General features: G+C 43.4%; 1 protein-coding gene and 1 pseudogene across 1 annotated transcript; one reads left to right on the top strand and one right to left on the bottom strand.

The window, feature by feature from the left end:
• The first annotated feature begins 1,249 nt into the window (after window positions 1-1,249).
• On the top strand, window positions 1,250-22,393 carry capn9 (calpain 9). Its single transcript, XM_089007218.1, has 20 exons — window positions 1,250-3,001; window positions 6,206-6,537; window positions 8,046-8,115; window positions 9,728-9,846; window positions 9,933-10,066; window positions 12,132-12,300; window positions 12,870-13,039; window positions 13,121-13,198; window positions 13,267-13,427; window positions 14,967-15,124; window positions 15,194-15,402; window positions 16,456-16,492; window positions 16,570-16,650; window positions 18,276-18,333; window positions 18,430-18,494; window positions 18,586-18,654; window positions 18,807-18,885; window positions 21,781-21,897; window positions 21,994-22,052; window positions 22,133-22,393. The coding sequence occupies exons 2-20, from the start codon at window positions 6,214-6,216 to the stop codon at window positions 22,157-22,159; spliced, it is 2,184 nt and encodes a 727-aa protein (XP_088863344.1). The 5' UTR covers window positions 1,250-3,001; window positions 6,206-6,213; the 3' UTR covers window positions 22,160-22,393.
• On the bottom strand, window positions 19,715-21,723 carry LOC148892154 (uncharacterized; annotated as a pseudogene).
• Window positions 22,394-22,517: the final 124 nt, after the last annotated feature.

Here is a 22,517-nt window from a genome sequence, read left to right as displayed (position 1 = left end):
GGAAAAAAAATGTTTTCAAGATTCACAGCCGCATTCTCCGCATCTAGGATCGGCAAATTGATTCGTTCGGCGAATAGGTAAATAAACGGAAATAAAATGAATAAGGCGGTTGTGCGAACATTCACGAACGTATTTTGCGAAAAACATTGTTCCTGCCTGCGTGTAATTCTGCCGCCCAGTTCTCTCTTCTTTCACAGGACGAGAGACTTCCTTGTCATTGCAATAGGGGGTGCCATGCAGACGACTATCCTGTCTCATCGGGAAACCTGCCCAACCACGCCAGCTTGACGTCTTCATGAATGACATAACACTGTTTTCCCCATAGCTCTTTGAGGAATACCGTCCACTTGAAACAAAAACTAAATTAAATAGGCAGGCAAATTAGACTGAGTGAATAAATAAATAAGCCAACAAACAAATGAATAAACAGAGGCCGAACTTGAGTGAATTTGAAGGCAAAAGTAAAGTATTTTTGTTAGATTGGATAAAGTGTTTTCACTAAGAGAATTGAACACCTTGAAGTCAGGATTCCAATGTTTTTGTCTGCGATCGGGACAAATAATTTTGAAATCCTGATTCGGTCGAAGTGAATTTATAAAATTATAGGATTAGTTTTGTTAGATTGAGCTAAACTTTGTTTTGTATATAGCTTGATCAAGCCATTTGAAAGAAGCCAGTTATTTACGATGCCTCTTATTAGAGGTTTTAACAGCACAAAACTTCACAGAGAGATTTAACACCCAGAGGTAATTCTGGGGCCCCCACCACATTCCACTGTGTTGACCTCTCGTAAATGACAGTTCAATTGGAAAGAGTAATGAAATAGTCAGGGACATTAAGCTAAATGACAGGAACATTTATCTTGAATTGGATGGAATTGGCAATTCAGAATCAGAAAGCTTTTAGTAGTCCCACAATGGGGAAATTGACGAGGTAAATGTAACTAGATTCGCTGGTGATTAATTACTGAAAAGAGATTCACCAGTTGATATCGTTGGACTTTTCATAAAAGAAAAGTTTATAGATTTATTAAGATAATGATTGTGACGTGATCATTACACTTGTTTCGACCTGACAATTGTCATCCCCCTGAAGTCAAAGAACAGATGATTTGATTCATATAGACCAGGGGTCGGGAACCTATGGCTCGCGAGCCATATATGGCTCTTTTGATGATTGCATATGGCTCACCGATAAAACTAAACACATATTCTCGTTTTTTTTCGTTGATTTCCCGTTGGGGCAGCAGTTGGCGGAAAGCGCAATTTTGATTGGATGACACTGGCCGTCAGTCGAAACAGGTAAACGCCCCTTTACATGAGCCCCACGGGTGCACTTCAGCTTGAATGCACAGGAGCATTAGCCTTTGAGGAGAGAAAATGTTCTGATTCTAATTTCCAATGAAACAACATCATCGATGAAACAGTCGAATTGTAAGTGACATTTTAACAAGCCCCATGTTAACGTTAGCATCAACATACTTCTGTGAGAAGTATATTGCAGATAGCAAGGGTGAAAGCTTATGAGCGTGTGCAGGCTATCTAGCAGTAACTTCGCCTCGAAACCAGCAAGTTGAATTTCATTCTGATCGTTTGCCTGGATTTTTACTAATCACGAGGAACGGAAAGCCATTCATGTTAACGGTGAGTACTATCACAAAGTTATTTTAAATAATACATTGTGATATTTTGTTGAAAAGTGGCCGGGCGTGTTTGCGTGTGTGTGCGCGCGCGTGCCCGTGTGTGCGTGGCTCTCGCTGAAGAACATTTCTAAATATTTTACTTTTATGGCTCTCTTAGTCAAAAAGGTTCCCGACCCCTGATATAGACGATAACAAATTAAATTTGATCGGATTCACCTATATTAGTTTCTAAGCCGAGAAATTAATTTGAAGATGACAAAATTGATTTGCAAAATATGATGACTAAACTTTTTTTCATTATGCTTTTTATGCAAATGATGTGAACTGCAACAATTCGCAAACAGAGCTGGGATGGTGGTTGAGATATTGTTCAATTTGCAGGACGAATTGATGAACTGTGAGATGCACAAGCCATTTGCATCCACCCAGCCTGTGATTTTTCTCACCGCAGACGCTGCTGAATCACAGTTGTAGCATCCGAACTGCATTTTGATTCTTGATGTCTTTGGAAACAACATTTAATCCCTGTTTCAATTGTCATAGGAGATCCGAGACGAGAGGTCGCAACGGCTGGTGTAATGCACCTGCACATCTAGAGTTTGGCACAGCCAACTGATGATTTGGAATCGATGACAAAGCCCTTATTGATCATAGTTTTGATTTCCAAAAGTATAGTTTTTGGCATTATGCATTGCATGACAAATTTTATTTTGCACATATTTTTTCCGCTGAATTTTTCAGACACATTTTTTGATGCTAGAATTCAGAATGCTGTCAAAAAAAATTCTCATCCAACCATCTAGCCAGCGACCAATTGTGACAATTAGGCTTGATCGAATAAAAAATATTCAACGTTGGTGATGCGATGGCGGAAATCCAACGTTTATTAAGACAGCCGCAAATGCTAAATTATCTTCTGGCTGCCTTTGCGTACAATGATGACATTTGTCAGTTCAAAAGTAGTTTATAGTTATGACTAAAAAGGCAGGGTAACCTGTTGAGATTAATTTGATTACGAATTATCATTATTATTATGAATTGAATGCAGTGCACATTAAAGTAATTGACTGCAGTGCACCTTAGGGGAATTTCTCGCCGCGCAGGTTGGTAAGAGTGAAATTGGCATATAAATTGAGTGGGTGTCAGAGATTCAGGCGGAATCAGATATTATATTGTATAGGGCTTCCACGCTAACCAGCTTCTTTCAGAATTGGGAGAAGGAGATTCTTCAGAAGGGGGGGACTCCTGGGGAATCCATGCCAGGGTGAGCGGAGATGAGGATGGGTTGCGCGGATGGATGTCCTATGCGGAAGCGAAACTGACTGTCAACTGGTGCCCTCCAACTGACAACGACAAAAGGCGAGTATGATGACCATTTACGCAGATTGCCATGTTTGCTGACCATGTCAACTTGTGCTAAAGAATTGTAGAAGGCTATCCTCCACTCCAGACTTCCTCAAGCAATACCACAACTCTTTTCTGGGCACCCTGTCGTACGCTTTCTCCAGATCTACAAAGACACAATGCAATTCCTTCTGACCTTCTCTGTACTTCTCTATCAGCATTCTTAAAGCAAACACTGCATCTTTCGTACTCTTTTTTTGGAATGAAGCCATACTGCTGCTCACAAATGTTCACGTCTGCTCTTAGTCTAGCTTCAACTACTCTTTCCCAGAGTTTCATTGTATGGCTCATCCACTTTATTCCTCTGTAATTAGTACAACTCTGCACATCTCCTTTGTTCTTAAAAATGGGCACGAGTACACTTCGTCTCCATTCTTCAGGCATCTGTTCACCATCTAAGATCTTGTTGAATAACCCAGTCAGGAACACCACCGCCACCTCTCCAAGACACTTCCTTCCTTCCTTCGGCTCTCATAAAAATCACGAATGATCTTTTTATGGCAGCCGATGCCGGTTCACTCTCCATCCTCATCCTTCTCGACCTGACCGCAGCCTTTGACACCATTTCCCACCCTATCCTGCTCGACAGACTTTCCACCCTAGGCATCACCCACACCCCACTCCGCTGGTTTCACTCTTATCTCTCCGATCGCTCACAATTCATCCAAATCAACTCGTTCACCTCACGGTCCTCTCCTGTGTCCTCTGGTGTGCCTCAAGGGTCTGTCCTGGGGGCACTTCTCTTTATTATCTACCTACTTCCTCTTGGCAATATTTTCCGTAAGTTTGGCATTCACTTTCACTGCTTCGCGGATGACACCCAACTCTACCTCTCCAGCAAACCCGACGCCTCTCTTCCACCTTCATCCCTCTCACTTTGCCTCTCAGAAATTAAATCCTGGCTTTCCCATAACTTTCTCAAGCTTAACAGTGACAAAACCGAACTTCTCCTTGTCGGTACCAAATCCACCCTCCACAAAACTAACAGTTTCTCTCTCACCATTGACAGTTCAACCGTGTCCCCCTCCCCTCAGATCAAGAGCCTGGGTGTCATCCTCGATAGCTCACTATCTTTTCAGTCCCATATAAATAACATAACTCGGTCTGCTTATTTCCACCTCCGTAATATTAACCGTCTCCGTCCCTCGCTCACCCCTCACACCACTGCTATCCTTATCCACAGTCTCGTCACCTCTCGCATCGATTATTGCAACGCACTTCTCTTCTGTATCAACCAGAAATTTCTCCATAAACTCCAACTCGTCCAAAATCCTTCAGCCCGGATCATCACTAGAACCCCCTCCTTTCACCACATCACCCCTGTCCTCCAGCAACTCCACTGGCTACCTGTTAAACATCGTATCGAATTCAAAATACTTCTGTTTACATTCAAAGCCATCCATAACCTTGCCCCTCCCTATCTTTCTGACCTGCTTCAAATCGCCGTTCCCTCTCGGTCCCTCAGATCTTCATCCTCCCTTCACCTCTATGTGCCCTCTGCCCGTCTCACCACGATGGGTTGCAGAGCTTTCAGCCGCTCTGCTCCCAAACTCTGGAATTCTCTTCCACCCAACATCCGCAATATTGACTCCCTCCCTATTTTCAAGGCTCACCTCAAAACCCACTTGTTTAAAATTGCTTTCAATGTATATTTCTATCTGCTATTTTATTATATATCATTTTACTTATGGTTTTATTGTTATGTGCTTTGTTTTATTGTTTTTATTGTAAAGTGTCCTTGGGTGTTTTGAAAGGCGCTTGAAATAAAATGTATTATTATTATTATTATTATTATTATTATTACCTCGATTGGTAAATCATCAGGCCCGAGTGCCTTTCCCCCCTTCATTCTCTTCAGCGGCCTCCTCACTTCATCCTTGCTAATGCTTGCTACGTCTTGGTCCACAACAGTCACGTCTTCTACTCTTTGTTCCTTCTCACGTTCGTAAGACGAAAAGTTCGTAAGATAAGGTGTTCGTAAGCTGAGGTCTCACTGTACACTGTAGAAGCAACACACAACTATTCACCATTGCGTTATGAATGTGTTTTCCTTCTAATTTCGCCATCAACACGGATCAACACGAAGTTTTCAGACCAAACAAAGTACCGCAAAATGCAGTGAGGTGATGCAACTTATGTCCTTTCTCGGTGAGGGGCGTTCCTTCAGTGACGTAGGGTGAGGACTCTGTACCAACTCATAAACAAGACTTCCGGAAAATTCAGCGCGACTCTTAAAACGTAAAATATAGCTATATGCGGTGGAATCTTTGTAAAATATGCTCAGTAGAAGTTATTTGAAGCGATTTTACAACTTATGGACGCAACTTGTCCAGAGATGTCGGTTGTCCTTCAAGAGAGCTGATTCTGTACTGTGTTGGGGGCGGAAACCAGATTGGAATGGTTCGTAGAGATCATTCTGGGAAAGGTGAGAGTGTAGCTGGGAGTACACAACTTTTTCTAGGATTTTGGAAGTAAAAGGAAGGTGAGAAATGGGGCGTAGGTTCTTGAAGTCACTGGGATCAGATCCAGGCTTTTTAAGAATTGGTGTGACAGCCGCCGTTTTGAGCGGGACACGGATGATTCCTGAGGATAGGATATAAAACTGTTTTGCTGCTGATTTTCAGGCATGCCTGAGCCACTTTGCCGACGCCAGAGCCATGGCGCCCCGCTTCCGACGCATCGTGGCAGAATGTGCACGTCGGCTACAAGCAAACACCAAGCTAGCTGTAGCATCCATTGACCAAAAGAGAAACAAGGCTTAAACTGTTTTGCTGCTGATTTTCAGGCATGCCTGAGCCACTTCACCGACGCCAGAGCCATGGCGCCCCGCTTCCGACGCATCGTGGCAGAATGTGCACGTCGGCTACAAGCAAAACCAAGCTAGCTGTAGCATCCATTGACGGAAAGAGAAACAAGGCTTAAACTGTTTTGCTGCTGATTTTCAGGCATGCCCGAGCCACTTCGCAGACGCCGGAGTCATGACGCCCCGATTCCTAGGCGTCATGGCAACCGTGGACATGAAATTTGGCGCTTTCGCTCACTCCGGTTGGACTGATGGCATTTTTTGCGTGAATGACAGGAAACAGGCGGCGTTGGCCCCGAAGCGCTTCGTTTTGTTGACGCTTCCCCCCCCTTTATGCACTTTGGCCTCCATTCCAGAGCGCAGAATGCGGCGGTGCCAGCGGGCGGGGCAGAGAGACCAAACCCGTTTGCTGGGAGGCGTGGACCAGGCCAACCCTGCGTCGCGCGCCGCGCACGCCAAACGTCGTCTTGTCCGGCTCGCCAGCACCATGCCCGTCAGGTCCAACGCCGCCGCGGCGGGGGGCCGCGCCTCTCTTAACACGCAAATGGACGGCCGCTCCTTCGAGGAGCTGCGCCGACAATGCCTGCAGAGGGGCGTCCTGTTCGAGGACCCCGACTTCCCCGCCCAGGACTCGTCGCTCTTCTTCAGCCAGTCCGTCCCCGTCCGGCTGGAGTGGAAACGACCCCCGGTATGTCCGTCCGACTCATTGTTGCCCGTTAGCGCGCCGCGCGGACCATCAAATTAGCCTTTATTCGTCACGCGGTGGAGAAATTCACATTTCATAGCAGCAAAGTGTGGAAAGGAAAGGAAGAATGGAAAAATAAAATACAGGAGCTGCTGTATAGGTGGCCCATCTCACCGCGCCATCTTGAAGTCCAAAAAAGTAAATAAAAAAATAATCAAACACAATGACACAATCACTCAATCTTAACTACTACTGCTGTCTCACAAAATCCGCTTCAATTCCAAGCCGCATCAAGCCATAATAATAATAATAAGTGTTATTTATAAGCGCCTGTATGTGTTGTACGTTAGGACACTTTGCAGATCGCACATCCGAGACAATCTCACCCGAGCTAACGTGCGCTAAACGTCGCATCCAAGACTTCGGCAAATCCTGTGAAATTGTCAAAAATTACTTAAAAAAAAGTTTTTTCCAGACTTGGAACAGAGTTTTTTTACATTGATTATATTGGGAAGTGCTGTTTTTGTTTTTGAACAGGTTCCTGAAAGGGACTATAAGTCAGTTCCTCGTGTCATGTCTCATTGTGAGTCTTAGTATTGTTCAATAGCAATTTAAATAAAGCAGACATTGATTAGATTGGGAAATGTTTTGGTTTTCAACCAAATCAGTTTTCATACAGGTTTCTGGAACGGATTACGGTCGAAAATTCTGTGAAATAGTTAAAAAAGTGCTTCAAAAAAAGTTGTTTTCAAGACTTGGAACGGATTAACATTTTTTACATTGATTATAATGGGAAGGTATGGTTTCGGTTTTTGAACTTTTTTTTTGTACAGGTTTCTGGAACGGATTATGGTCAAAAACCCAGCATTGACTGTTATAAGTGAAACCGCCGTTTTCGAGGAACTCTTATTACTATAATTATTATTATTATTATTATTATTATTATTATTATTATTATTATTATTATTATTATTATTATTATACAACACCCCAAATATGTTTAGGGAAATTTTCCAAAGATTTTTGGCTGCACGAAACCTCCAAGAGAACTTTTTGTGACGTGATACATCAAAAACGCGTCAGGGTGTGAAGTGGTCCATCAAAGACACACCCCGGCCGGCGATGACGTTTTGATTGATAAGATGGGGGGGGGGTTAGTGTCCGTGATGATTGTGTGTCAATCATCTTGCGCGCCGTTTGCTTTGCTAAGGGGGCGTGGCCTTTCTTCCGAGTGGCGCAATGGGCTCATTCACACATTCCGCCGCTTTACTACGCACCGCGCCCATAAATGTGCTCTCCGTCCTTCCGTCCGTCTTTCCGTCCGTGTTTGTTTGGATTGATAAGCTCGGAATGTGAGCGGACCTGCCGGCTAGCACGTCACTCAACCTGTTTTCCTTCTCATTCCGTTCGTTCTTTTGTCTCATTCCTCTTCTTGGCTTGTCACCAACGTGTCAACACCCCCGGCCGCTCCCCACCCCCCCACACCCCCGTCCACCATTTTGCTTCCTCAGGAGCTGTGCACCAACCCCAAGTTCATCGTGGGCCACGCCACTCGGACAGACATCTGCCAGGGGCAGCTGGGTACGTGCCCCCCACAAAATGTAACCCTTAAACGACAACCGACATTATTTTTTTTTGTTTCCTCACTGACATCAGAAAAACGTTTTATAGCATCTAAAATAGCCAAAACACACAGGCTGATATTTTCAGTCAAATGTAAAACACCAATAAAAATGTCTTAGTGTCCCAAAACTGCCACAAAATGAGCTCAGAACTGGTCAGATTCAGAAATTTCTTGTTCCGTTTTTCGTGACGTCACGCCAGGATACTCCTTCACAAACTGCATTGCTTCAGAATCAATACAATAGCTTCAGAGAGTTCAGATTTGGAGAAGATGCTTTCTTGTTACTCATCCAGTTCTGAATATGATTCAAATAGTTCAGAAGAGAAAAGCATTAATGTTTGCAATCGTTTAAAGAAGTCCTTCCGTATCAATTCGAGCCATCTGGACTCCAATGCAGCGGCCACAAGATGGTGCACAAGCTCTGTTGGAATTTGTCCGCTGGGAATTTGTGTAAACTTACACCTTCTTTATGCGTGTTACCGCAACTGGCTGTGACACACGATTCACTATCGTGTTATTTCTGTAGTTTTCTTTCTAATTTTGCGATCAACACAACATTTTCAGATGACAAAAAATACCCAAATGTATTGTGTGTCGCTTTCTCGGTCAGAGGCGTTCCGAATGTAACGTCACTTCGGGCATCGTCATCAACTCGAAGACTTCATGAATATTCAGCGCGAGTCTTAAAACGTAAACTATAGCTATATGCGGTGGAATCTTTGTAAAATACGCTCAGTAGAAGTCATTTCAAGTGATTTTACAAATTATGGCAACTTGTCCAGAGGTGTCGGTTGTCGTTTAAACTGGAAACTCAAAAACCATTTGATCATTATTTTTTTAATATTCCATATCGAGTGCGTAACCTCTCAGTGGTACCATCGATGAAAAGGTTCCTTCAGCCGTCATCTTTGAAAGCGTCGGACGTTTGGCTCCTAAGCCGAAAAGCTTCGTCAGCAAAGTAAAGTTACGCTGGTAGCGCCGCCACCTCTGTCCATTAGGCTTTATATACAGGTAACATCCGAGTTACGACCGGGTTCCGTTCTGACAAAACGGTCGTAAGTCGAACGGTCGTAAGTCGAACAGCCGTAAGTCAAAATCCATTCAAAATGGCCAACGTGACGTTTACATGACATGATAGTAGACGATGTCAATCGGTTGTTTATATGATCAGTGTTTGAAATAACGTCTACCCGGAGGCCCGGGGCGTACAACTTTTCAAAACGTCTCAGTAAATAAAAAGGATGTGGTGGTTGTGGTTGTAACTACAGGTGGTCGTAACTCGCGCCGTTCGTAACTTGGATGTTACCTGTATAGGGCCAGAGCCACCAGCATAACTAGTTCGCTGACGAAGCTTTTCGGATGAGACCCGAAACGTCCTTCAAAGAAGTACAGATGACGGCTGAAGAAAGCTTTCCATTCCATATCGAGTATCAATAAATGTGATTGAAAACTTGAAGCACCCCCAAAACGGACGAAAACGCAAACTCATTCAAACAACCTTGGAATTGTGATTTCTTTTTTTTTTTGTTTGGGGGACCCACAATGCACCTGTGCTCACTTGTTTGGCAGGCGACTGCTGGCTGCTGGCCGCTATCGCGTCCTTGACTCTGAAGAAGGACGCCCTGGCCCGCGTAGTCCCCCCGGACCAGGACTTTGATCAGCACTACGCTGGCATCTTCCACTTCCAGGTTGTTGACGCCATCAATCAGCGTTGCAGCCATTTTTTTCCCGTACTGAACAGGTGAGGGCGCCTCCCTCCCCACGCCCGTGTTAGTTTTGGCAGCACAACAAGTGGCTGGACGTGGTGGTGGACGACCGTCTTCCGTCGGTGCGCGGCCAGCTCATCCTGCTTCACTCGGCCTCCAACAACGAGTTCTGGAGCGCCCTGCTGGAAAAAGCCTATGCCAAGTAACTCATTGTGACAGACACATTAATGTTGTTAAATTCGTTTTGTTTTTTGCCGAGGCTGAGATCTGCGCAAATTCTGTGAAATTGTCAAAAAGTACTTTTAAAAAAGCTATTTTCGAGACTTGGAACGGATTAACATTTTTTACATTGATTATATTGGGAAGTGCTGTTTCGATTTTTGAACAGGTTTCTGGAAGGGACTAAACGTCCGTTCCTCGTGTTACGTCTCATATTGAGCAGGCGTCTCTATTGTTCAATATCAATTAAAAAAAAGCAGACATTGATTAGAATGGGAAATGTTTTGGTTCTCAACCAAATCAGTTTCAGGTTTCTGGAATGGCTTACGGTTGAACATTCTGTGAAATAGTTAAAAAGTGCTTCAAAAAAAGTTTTTTGAGGCTTGGAACGGATTATTTTCTTTTACATTGATTATAATGGGAAGTGCTGTTTCGGTTTTTGAACAGGTTTCCTGAAGGGACTATACGCCAGTTCCTTGTGTCACGTCTCATTGTGAGCAGGCGTCTCTATTGTTCAATATCAATTAAAAAAAAAGCAGACATTGATTAGAATGGGAAATGTTTTGGTTCTCAACCAAATCAGTTTCAGTTTCAGGTTTCTGGAATGACGTACGGTTGAACATTCTGTGAAATAGTTAAAAAGTGCTTCAAAAAAAGTTTTTGGAGGCTTGGAACGGATTATTTTCTTTTACATTGATTATAATGGGAAGTGCTGTTTCGGTTTCTGAACAGGTTTCCTGAAGGGACTATACGTCAGTTCCTTGTGTCACGTCTCATTGTGAGCAGGCGTCTCTATTGTTCAATATCAATTTTTAAAAAAGCAGACATTGGTTAGAATGGGAAATGTTTTGGTTCTCAACCAAATCAGTTTCAGTTTCAGGTTTCTGGAAGGGCTTACGGTTGAACATTCTGTGAAATAGTTAAAAAGTGCTTCAAAAAAAGTTTTTTGAGGCTTGGAACGGATTATTTTCTTTTACCTTGATTATAATGGGAAGTGCTGTTTCGGTTTCTGAACAGGTTTCCTGAAGGGACTATACGTCAGTTCCTTGTGTCACGTCTCATTGTGAGCAGGCGTCTCTATTGTTCAATATCAATTTAAAATAGCAGACATTGGTTAGAATGGGAAATGTTTCGGTTTTCAACCAAATCAGTTTTCAAACAGGTTTCTGGAACGAACTACGGTCGAAAATTCTGTGAAATAGTTAAAGTGCTTTAAAAAAGTTATAGAAGTTAAAAGTTATAAGTTATAAGAGACTTGGAACTGATTTTTTTTACATTCATTATAATGGGAAGTACTGTTTCGTTTTTTATAAGTGCCTTTCAAAACACTTAAGGACACTTTACAGTCACAGGATAAGTTTTTCTGTGGGTGAGCAGCGGAAGCCACACGCGCCAGCGTTCACTCAACCCGGAAGTAACTCAAATAGATAGAAAGCTAGCAATCTACCTAATAGATACAGTAATAAAAATAATACATTTAATTTATAAGCACCTTTCAAAACTCTCAAGGTCACTTTACAGTCACAGGATACAGTCGCTACCTAGTCGCTAGACGATAGATAGCTAGATAGCTAGCGAGCCAGCTATACAGCTAATAGATAGCTAATAGATAGTTAAGTAGCTAGCTAATATGGTTTCTGGAACGTATTAAGGTAAAAAAAATCTGTGAAATACAGTAAAGTCTCGTTATATCGATATCGGATATATCGATAGTCCCGGTTATATCGATACTATTTCTATGCACGCACGGAGAAAATTACATGCAAACAGGGTCGGATATATCGATAGTCCCTGTTATATCGATATTTTTTCGGACTCCCTTGAATATCGATATAACGAGACTTTACTGTAGTTGAAAAGTGCTTCAAAAAAGTTGTTTTCGAGACTTGGAACTGATTCTTTTTTTTTACATTAATTATAATGGGACGTGCCGTTTTGGTTGGAACAGTTTTTTTTTATACAGGTCGGTACCCCCGAGCCATCACCGCCCCCGTCTCCCCGGCCCCTTAATTCTAGCGAGTGACGAATTTTTGCGTGTCCGTCCGCAGGCTGCACGGCAGCTACGAGTCCCTGAAGGGGGGCAGCACCATGGAGGCCATGGAGGACTTCACCGGCGGCGTGGGCGAGATCCACGACACCAAAAAATCCAACGAAAAACTCTTCAACATCATGAAGAAGGCCCTGGACCGAGGTTCCATGATGGGATGCTCCATCGACGTAAGCCTTTTAAAAAAAATGGCGATTTACAGGTAACATCCGACTTACGACCAGCGCGACTTACGACCACCCGTACTTACGACCACGACCTCCAGACCCAATTTTTAATCATTTTAATTCTACGCCTGGCACCGCAACGTGCTAGCAGGCCTGCAACGCGTACAACAATTTTGGTCAGCCGGCCAGCATCTCACTCTCGCACAGCAATCGACCGTGTGATGGCACCAGGGGGGGGCGGAGTCATTTAGCCTCCGAGTCTATTCAACATTTTGAACGGATTTCGACTTACGGCCGTTTCGATTTACGACCATTTGGTCGTAAATCAAAGTGGAATTTTACCTGTAATTCCGCGTCCTGATTTTGAAGAAAGCCATTTTGTCCACTCGCGTCATCGACAGTAATAATAATAATAATAATAATAATAATAATGCATTTAATTTCTAAGCGCCTTTCAAAACTCTCAAGGACACTTGACAGTCAGTATATTTTTTCTGCGGGTGAACAGCGGCAGCCACACGTGCAACAAAGACCGAAAGAAGCGTGACGACTCGAAAACTTTTCGGTTGCAGATCAGCAGCTCAGCCGAGTCGGAGGCCAAGACCAGCAGCGGCCTGGTCAAAGGTCACGCCTACTCCATCACCGGCCTGCAAGAGGTCACTTGCCGAGGTCAAAAGGTCAAATTGCTGCGCGTGAGGAACCCCTGGGGTCAGGTGGAGTGGAACGGACCCTGGAGCGACCAGTAAGGCGCCGCGACGTTGATTGACGCCTCCACGGGCGGTCTGAAAGGAAAAGGTGCGCTTTGCCATTTGTCACTTGGCAGTTCTCACGAGTGGGACTACGTGGACAAGGCGGAGAAAAGGCGAATTCTGCAGCACGCCTCCGAAGATGGCGAATTCTGGTCAGTCCCAAACAAGTCCACCAAGAGAGATTGCCAACCGGACGTTCGTTTTTTTTTTGCCCACTCAGGATGACGTTTGAGGATTTTCGCGCCAACTTCGACAAGGTGGAGATCTGCAATATGACCCCCGACGCGCTGACTGACAACACCAAGCGCCACTGGGAGGCGCAACTGTTCGAAGGCCAGTGGATCCGCGGCTCCACCGCCGGCGGATGCCGCAACTTCATCGGTGAGCAGCCGCCGAAATGACCAAAAAAGGGGGCCTAAAATCGGAATTTGGAGACTAAAATCGGAATTTGGATGGAATTTTGATATTAAAGTTGAAATTCAGATTTATTTAGACTAAAATCAGAATTTTGAGACTAAAATCGGAATTTGGAGATTAAATTCGGAATTTTTAGATTGAAATCTGATTTTTTTAGACTAAAATCTGAATTTTTGGACTAAAATCAGAATTTGGAGATTAAATTTGGATTTTTTATATTAAAATCAGAATTTGTAGATTAAATTTGGAATTTTTGGATTAAAGTCAGAATTTTGAGATTGAAATCAGAATTTTCAGACTAAAATCAGAATTTTTAGATTAAATTCAGAATTTTGAAATTATATTTGGAATTTTTAGATTAAAGTCAGAATTTTGATATCGAAATCAGAATTTTCAGACTAAAATCGGAATTTGGAGATTAAATTCAAAATTTTGAGATTGAAATCTGATTTTTTTTTAGACTAAAATCTGTATTTTTGGACTCAAATCAGAATTTGGAGACTAAATTTGGAATTTTTAGATTAAAATCAGAATTTGGAGATTAAATTTGGAATTTTTAGATTAAAGTCAGAATTTTTAGATTGAAATCAGAATTTTCAGACTAAAATCAGAATTTTGAGATTAAATTCAGAATCTTGAAATTAAATTTGGAATTTTGAGATTGAAATCTGATTTTTCTGACTAAAATCAGAATTTTGAAACTAAAATTAGAATTTGGAGATAAAATTTTGAATTTTGAGATTGAAATCAGATTTTTTTTTTAGACTAAAATCGGAATTTGGAGATGCAATTTGGAATTTGGTGATTAAATTCGGAATTTGGAGATTCAATTCGGAATTTGGAGATTGAAATCAGATTTTTTTAGGCTAAAATCGGAATTTGGAGATTAAATTTGGAATTTTGAGATTAAAGTCAGAATTTTGAGATTATAGTCAGAATTTTCAAATTGAAATCAGATTTTTCAGACTAAAATCAGAATTTTGAGATTAAAATCGGAATTTGGAGATTAAATTTGGAATTTTGTGATTAAAGTCAGAATTTTGAGATTGAAATCAAATTTTTTAGACTAAAATCACAATTTGGAGATTAAATTCGGTATTTGCAGATTAAAGTCAGCATTTTGAGATTAGTCAGAATTTTGACATTTAAATCAGATTTTTCAGACTAAAATTAGAATTTTGAGACTAAAATTGGAATTTGGAGATTAAAGTTGAAATTTTAAAATTGAAGTCAGAATTCTGAGAATGAAATCAGATATTTCAGACTAAAATCGGAATTTGGAGATTACATTCGCAAGTTTGAGATTAAATTTGGAATTTTCAGACTAAAATCAGAATTCTGAGAATAAATTGTTAATTAAAAAACAAAAACAAAACGTATTTGCTCGTCTTAATCCTTTTTGCGTAAAAATAGTTTTGATATGAATGAAGTGGACTTGCTTGAAGCTGGACCCTCTTTGTAATTTTGGTGTGGTATTTTGGGGGCCCGGCCGGGTTGGTCCAGACACCTTCTGGACCAACCCGCAGTTCAAGTTAGAGCTGGCGGACGCCGACGACGAGGACGACGTGTGCAGTGTGGTCATCGCGCTGATGCAGAAGAACCGACGGCAGTTGAGGAAGGAAGGGATGGACCTGGAGACCATTGGCTTCGCCGTCTACGAGGTCTGAGCCAGGTGGATTTTTGTCCGGGTGACGGGCGGCCATCTTGACCGCAGCGCCTTCGTCATCTAGGCTCCCAACAACGCCGAGCAGCAGGGCAAAGATTTCTTCCGCACGCACGCATCCAAAGCTCGCAGCAAGACTTACATCAACCTGCGCGAGGTGTCGGAGCGCTTCACACTACCCCCCGGGCGCTACCTGCTGGTGCCCACCACCTTCCAGCCGCACCGCGAGGCCGACTTCCTGGTGCGCATCTTCTCCGAGAAGAAGGTGGCTGCCCTGTGAGTGTCGTTCCTTTTCAAAGGGAGTTTTTAGTTAAAAAGTGCTTCCAAAAAGTTGTTTTGACTGTAGAAATAAAAACCGTGAAAATGCAAACTACAGCATCGTTTTTGAGGAAATCTTTTATTTCAACACCCCAAATATGTTTAGGGAATTTTGCCAAATATTTTTTTCTGGGGGAATTCCTCAAGGAACGGATTGACATTTTTTACATTGATTATAATGGGAAGTGCCATTTCGGTTTTTGAACAAGTTTCTGGAAGGGACTATATGTCATTTCCTCGTGTCACGTCTCAATGTGAGCAGGCGTCTTAGTATTGTTCAATATCAATTAAAAAAAGCAGACATTGATTAGAATGGGAAATGTTTTTGTTTTCAACAAAATCAGTTTTCAAACAGGTTTCTAGAACGAACTACGGTCGAAAATTCTGTGAAATAGTTAAAGTGCTTTAAAAAAGTTATTTTCGAGACTTGGAACAGATTTTTTTTACATTCATTATAATGGGAAGTACTGTTTCGTTTTTTATAAGTGCCTTTCAAAACTCTTAAGGTCACTTTACAGTCACAGGATAAGCTTTTCTGTGGGTGAGCAGCAGAAACCACACGCGCCAGCGTTCACTCAACCCGGACGTAACTCAAATAGATAGAAAGCTAGCAATCCACCTAATAGATACAGTAATAAAAATAATACATTTAATTTATAAGCACCTTTCAAAACTCTCAAGGTCACTTTACAGTCACAGGATACAGTCGCTACCTAGTTGCTAAATGATAGATAGCTAGATAGCTAGCGAGCCAGCTAGACAGCTAATAGATAGCTAATAGATAGTTAAGTATCTAGCTAATATGGTTTCTGGAACGTATTAAGGTAAAAAAAAGTGAAATGGTTAAAAAGTGCTTCAAAAAAACGGATTAACATTTTTTACATTCATTATAATAGGAACTGCTGTTTCAGTTTTCGAACAGGTTGAACGGATTACGGTCGAAAACCTTGATTTGACTATAAAAAGCGCGATCGGGTTAATATTTTTATTTATCGTTTGTTTTGTAATCAGGGAGATGGGCAGCGACGTGGATGCGGATCTGCCCGAGGTGAGCGAGCGCACCTTCCGCGGGTCCATGGCCCAAAAGCGGCGCCATTTGACCGATGCCCCGCCCCCCCACCCCAGCCTGCGCCACCCAGCGCTCCCGAAGACGAGACGGACGAGGAGAAAGGCCTGAGGAGACTCTTTGACCAGCTGGCCGGATCGGTGAGTCCGTCCTGGCCCGTCCTGGCCCGTCCGTCCCTGACTTGGCCCAAAAGGTCCACCTTGGTCCAGTGATACCTCGACTTACGAATGCTTTAGCTAACGAACTTTTCACTTTACGAACGTTAAATTTGCGAGAATATAATCTTGGCATACAAACTATTTTTCGGTTTACGAACTCTTTAGCTAACGAACTTTTCACTTTACGAATGTTAAATTTGCGAGAATATAATCTTGGCATCCGAACTATTTTTCGGTTTACGAACGCTTTAGCTAACGAACTTTTCACTTTACCAACGTTAAATTTGCGAGAATATAATCTTGGCATACAAGCTATTTTTCGGTTTACGAACTCTTTAGCTAACGAACTTTTCACTTTACGAATGTTAAATTTGCGAGAATATAATATTGGCATACGAACTATTTTTAGGTTTATGAACGCTTTAGCTAACGAACTTTTCACTTTACGAACGTTAAATTTGCGAGAATATAATGTTGCCATACGAACTATTTTTAGGTTTATGAATGCTTTAGCTAACGAACTTTTCACCTTACGAACGTTAAATTCGCGAGAATATAATCTTGGCATACAAACTACTTTTCGGGAAACACACGGAGTGTCACAATGAGGGATGTGGCGTTCGCGAACAAGCCGGTTCTTGGAGTTCCTGAAATGGCAGTGACTTTTTTTCCCTCTATTCCTCGCCCCCAGTCTTCGGTTAAAGCCCCGCGTGATTGGTCAAGATCCGTGGTAGAGGAGGGAGGGGACACACGCAACAGTGAGCAGGGGCAGGGGTTACAGAAACATACACACGAAAGGGAGACGACAGAGCTTGAAACAAAAAACAAATATTTATATATATTATATATTTCATTTATAAGTGCCTTTCAAACTCTCAAGGTCACTTTGCAGTCACACAATCAATTTTTCTGTGGGTGAGCAGCGGCAGCCAGACACGCCCGCGTTCACTCAACCCGGAAGTAACTCAAATAGATGGAAAGCTAGCTAGTGAGGTAATAGATAGCTAGCCCAGCTGTCTTCGGAGAGTCAGTAGAGTAACAACCTGAACCGGTTGCCAGTCATTTGTCGGGCACACAGAGACACCTGCCACGCATCTTTTTAGAATTGGGGAGGAAACCGGAGTACCCGGAGAAAACCCAGGGAGAATTATTAAAGAGAACATACAAGCAAGGGAACCAGCTATTAATAAAGTTTCTAGTGTGTCTGCCTAATAGATAGGTATTAGCTACCAACAGTTATTAGTACTTGAGACGTGAAACAAAATGGTGGAACAAACAATGAGCACCCCTAAAGATCGTGTCAACAAAGCAAGCACCAGAAGCCCCCCAAAAAATACAAATAAAATATTAAAAGTATAACATTTATAAACGAACTGTACAGTAAAGAGTTTTGTATACATTATAGGTACAGTTATACAGTCATAAAAATCGATCATACAAAATATAAAATGATAAAAACGACACGAAAAGGGGACCTGGGAACGGATTATTCTCCTTTTAATGGTTTCCTATGGGAAATTAATATTTGGAATACACACTTTTCACACTTTTCTGGGAACCAATTAATTTCGTAAGCCAAGGTATCACTGTACTCTTTTCCCCCGCAGGACCGGGCCATCTCCGTCAGGGAACTCCAGCAGCTGCTCAACGGCGTCCTCTGCAGCCGTACGTCCATCCGCCGGCATTTGAACGCGAGTCTCTATCTCGCCCGAGATTGAGACCCGCCCACCTCAGCCCGCCCGTCTTTGCGTCCGTCCTCAGGAAAGGAGATCCAGTTCGACGGACTAAGCCTCCACACGTGCCACAGCATCATGAACCTGATGGACGTATCCTTCCTTTTGTGGACGGGTCGCCCCGTAGAAGGGCGACCGGTCGCGGGCAGTGCCGGTTGGTTGCTCCTTTGACTAGTGGCGACAGGTGGACAACACGGGCAAGATGGAGTTCCAGGAGTTCAAGGTCTTCTGGGAGAAGATGAAGAAGTGGATCGTACGTCAGCCCGCCTTTGGTCGCCCGGTTTTGACCTTTTCTGACTTCCTTTTGCCCGCTTCTCCCTCTCTTCTCTGCTTCGGTTTCTCCCCCCTTGCCGTTCTCCTGCCGCCTTCCTTTGGTTCTTTTCTACTAGGCGTGTCGGTTCGCAGATGCTCTTCCTCTCCTTTGACACGGACCGCTCGGGCAAGATGTCCTCCTACGAGCTCCGCAGTGCCCTGAAAGCCGCAGGTGAGACCCCGAACTTCACCACAGTAGAACACGCTGCACTAGTATCATTAACAAAAGACATGACAAATAAGTATGGAGGACACTCAGAAAGGCTAATGTCTGCTGGGTTTGGTGCGCGTGGATCGGTAGCACCTGCCAGAGGGGAGTCACTGGAAAAGGTGGTGGGCAGGGTGCCGAAGGTCCAATCTGATTTTCCGTCCCATTGTCCTAATCCTTGTCCTTGTGCAAGTTCTCGAGAGTGACGAGGGCGGTGCCAATGATTTTTTTCCGCCGTGCTAACTGTCGGTTGGAGTCAGATTTTGTCCATTTTTATGGCGGATTTGATGGGCTAAAAATGGACCAGAGAGGATATAACTATGTGATAAAAATGCTATCTACCTAGCTGGCTATCCATTCGCTATCTATTTGCTATCTATCTTGCTATCTAGCCAGCTAGCTATTTGCTATCTATTAGCTATCTACCTAGCTGGATATCTATTTACTATCTACCTAGCTGGCTATCTATTTGCTATTCATTTACTATCTATTGGCTAGCTACCTGGCTGGCTATCTATTTGCTATCCATTTGCTATCTATTAGCTATCTGGTTAGCTAGATAGCTATGTAGCTGGCTGTTTAATAATAGTAATAATACATTTCATTTATAAGCGCCTTTCAAAACTCTCAAGGTCACTTTACAGTCACCGGATACATTTTTCTGTGGGTGAGTAGCGCTAGCCACACGCGCCAGCGTTCACTCAACCCGGATGTAACTCAAATAGATAGAAAGTCTATCTAGCTGTCTATCTATTGGCTATCTGTTAGCTAGCTAGCTTTCTATCTATTTGAGTTACTTCCGTGTTGAGTGAACGCTGGCGCATGTGGCTGCCGCTGCTCACCTGCAGAAAAACCCTTTCTGTTACTGTAAAATGACCTTGAGAGTTTTGAAAGGTGCTTAGAAATGAAATGTATTATTATTATTACACAAGATTGGTTCATTCTGATCAATGTCTGCTTTTTTAAATTGATATTGAACAATACTAAGACGCTTGGTCACAATGAGACGTGACAGGAGAAACTTACGTATAGTCCCTTTAAAAGAAACCTGTTCCATCTATCCATCCATTTTCCGTACCGCTTATTCCTCATTAGGGTCGCGGAGGGTGTCTCAGCTGTCTTCGGGCACGAGGCGGGGGACACCCTGAATTGGTTGCCAGCCAATCGCAGGGCACACAAAGACGAACAACAGTCACTCTCACACTCACACCGAGGGACAATTTGGAGTGGTCAATCTGCCTGCATGTTTTTGGAGTGTGGGAGGAAACCGGAGGACCCGGAGAAAATCCACGCGGGTCCGGGGAGAACATGCAAACTCCACACAGGGAGGCCGGACCGGGACGCGAACCGGCGACCTCTGCACTGTGAAGCCGTTGTGCTAACCACTCAACTACCGGGCCGCCAGAAACCTGTTCAAAGATCTCAACCAAACACGTCTGCTTCTTAGTAAAAAAAAAACTAAATGTGGTAGCACCTCTAGTGGCAGGCCGTGCTTCTTCAGTAGCTTCTTCGGTAGCTTCTTCGGTAGCTTCTTTGGTAGCTTTTTCTGTAACTTCTTCGGTCGCTAATTCAGTAGCTTCTAAAGTAGCTTCTTTGATAGCTTCTTCTGTAGCTTTTTCGGTAGCTTTTTCGGCAGCTTCTTCGGTCGCTAATTCAGTAGCTTCTAAAGTAGATTCTTTGATAGCTTCTTCGGTAGCTTCTTCGGTACCTTCTGCGGTAGCTTCTGCGGTAGCTTCTTCGGCAGCTTCTTCGATAGCTTCTTCGGTAGCTGATTAGGTAGCTTCTGCGGCAGCTTCTTCGGCAGCTTCTTTGGCAGTTTCTTCGGTAGCTAATTCAGTAGATTCTAAAGTTGCTTTTATGGTAGCTTCTTTGGTAGCTTCTTCGGTAGCTTTGTCGGCAGTTTCTTCGGCAGCTTCTTTGGCAGCTTCTTCGGGAGCATCTTCGGCAACTTCAGCGGTAGCTGATTCAGTAGCTTCTAAAATAGATTCTTCGGTAGCTAATTCTGTAGCATCTAAAGAAGCTTCTTCGGTAGCTTCTGCAGCGGCTTCTTCGGCAGCTTATTCGTTAGCTTCTTCAGCAGCTACTTCAGTAGCTAATTCAGTAGCTTCTAAAATAGCTTCTTCGGTAGCTTCTTCAGTAGCTTCTTCGGTAGCTTCTTTGGTAGCTTCCGCGGTAGATTCTGCGGCAGCTTCTTCCGCAGCTTCTTTGGTCGCTTCTTTGGCAGCTTCTCCGGTAGCTAATTCTGTAGCTTATAAAGTTGCTTCTATGGTAGCTTCATCGCCAGCTTCTCCGGTAGCTAATTCAGTAGCTTCTAAAATAGCTTCTTCTGTAGCTTCTCCTGTACCTTCTTCTGTAGCTTCTTCAGTAGCGTCTTCAGTCGCGTCTTCAGCAGTGATGGAAAGGCCGCTCTTTTTCTTGAGCTACTTCTTTTGACTCAGCTCACTAATAAGAGCTGGCTCATTTGGCTCCTAAATGCCTGTGTGTGGGGGGAGGGGGGTATATGTGTGTGTAAAACCCTCCCCTTTGTCTTGGAGCACGGATTTTGACCAATCACTTTAACCAAAAGGGGCGTCAAAAATTCGGCTCCTTGAAGCGGCCCCATATTGTTCACTTCAAAGAGCCACGTCGTTTGTGAACGGCACATCACTAATACATTGACTTTTCCTGCGCTCAAATTTTCCTGATAACTTCGTCGCTCAACTTAGCGACTTTTTCTGAGCGAAGTGAGGATTTGGAGTCTTCCCCCCGCGATGCCCAAACGAGTGACTTTCGGCTAGAGACTGTCACTTTGGCGCCGCGCATGTACACTTTTTATCCAAAGTTTCACCACCTCTTGTGTTTTGTGTGTATTTTGTGCAGGCATGCAGCTGAACAATCAGCTGCTGCAGCTACTTGGCCTGCGCTTCGCCGACGAGAAGTACGGCATCGACTTTGATGACTATCTCACCTGCATCGTCCGCCTGGAGAACATGTTCCGTACGTCCCGCGGCGCCCACTGGCGTCCTCGCGCTCCGACGGGTGACAATTCCTCATTTCTTGTATTTCTTTTTTTGTTTTTGTTTCTTTCTTCAGGAGTTTTCCAGGCTATGGATGATCACAAAAAGGGCCGGATTCGCATGAACATGTTGCAAGTAAGCTGGCGCGCATCTTAGCCTTAGCTTGTTGCCGATTATTTTCCCTCCTCAACATCCTCTTTGCTTCCCCGTGTCAGTTCCTGGTCTTGTCCATGAACGTGTGAGCAGAAGAACAAACGTTCCCTTCTCGTCAAAGCCAAGACGCACGAATAACGCATCTTCTTTCTTATTGTGATGTAAATCACCTTCTCGTCTGTCCGCCGGAGGCAGAAATGGAGCACATCGTGTGACATGTTGGTTTGAGGGCTAAAAATGTGATGGATTGATTGCTACTCTTTGATTTCCTTTTCCGTCACCACAATGAACCGATGAATTGTGAATAAAAGCTGTGAAACGTTTATTGTTGTGACGTGTATTTTTACCACAACACAATTGTTAAGAAAGTTAGATTGTATCCTCAGTTTGTATAATGCTGTAATACTGAGCTGATCTGGCAACCCAGCCACTACGCGACATCACGTG

The sequence above is a fragment of the Hippocampus bargibanti genome, linkage group LG10, assembly GCF_051943395.1.
Source record: "Hippocampus bargibanti isolate YZ-2025 linkage group LG10, ASM5194339v1, whole genome shotgun sequence".
NCBI classification, from domain to species: domain Eukaryota; kingdom Metazoa; phylum Chordata; class Actinopteri; order Syngnathiformes; family Syngnathidae; genus Hippocampus; species Hippocampus bargibanti.
This window is presented reverse-complemented; position numbering and strand designations above follow the sequence as displayed.

Coding starts and splice junctions, on each gene's coding strand:
- capn9 (XM_089007218.1), top strand. CDS start 6,214: ATGCGGCGGTGCCAGCGGGCGGGGCAGAGAGACCAAACCCGTTTGCTG. Junction 8,116..9,727: donor CATCTGCCAGGGGCAGCTGG/GTACGTGCCCCC, acceptor CTTGTTTGGCAG/GCGACTGCTGGCTGCTGGCC. Junction 9,847..9,932: donor CTGGCATCTTCCACTTCCAG/GTTGTTGACGCC, acceptor CGCCCGTGTTAG/TTTTGGCAGCACAACAAGTG.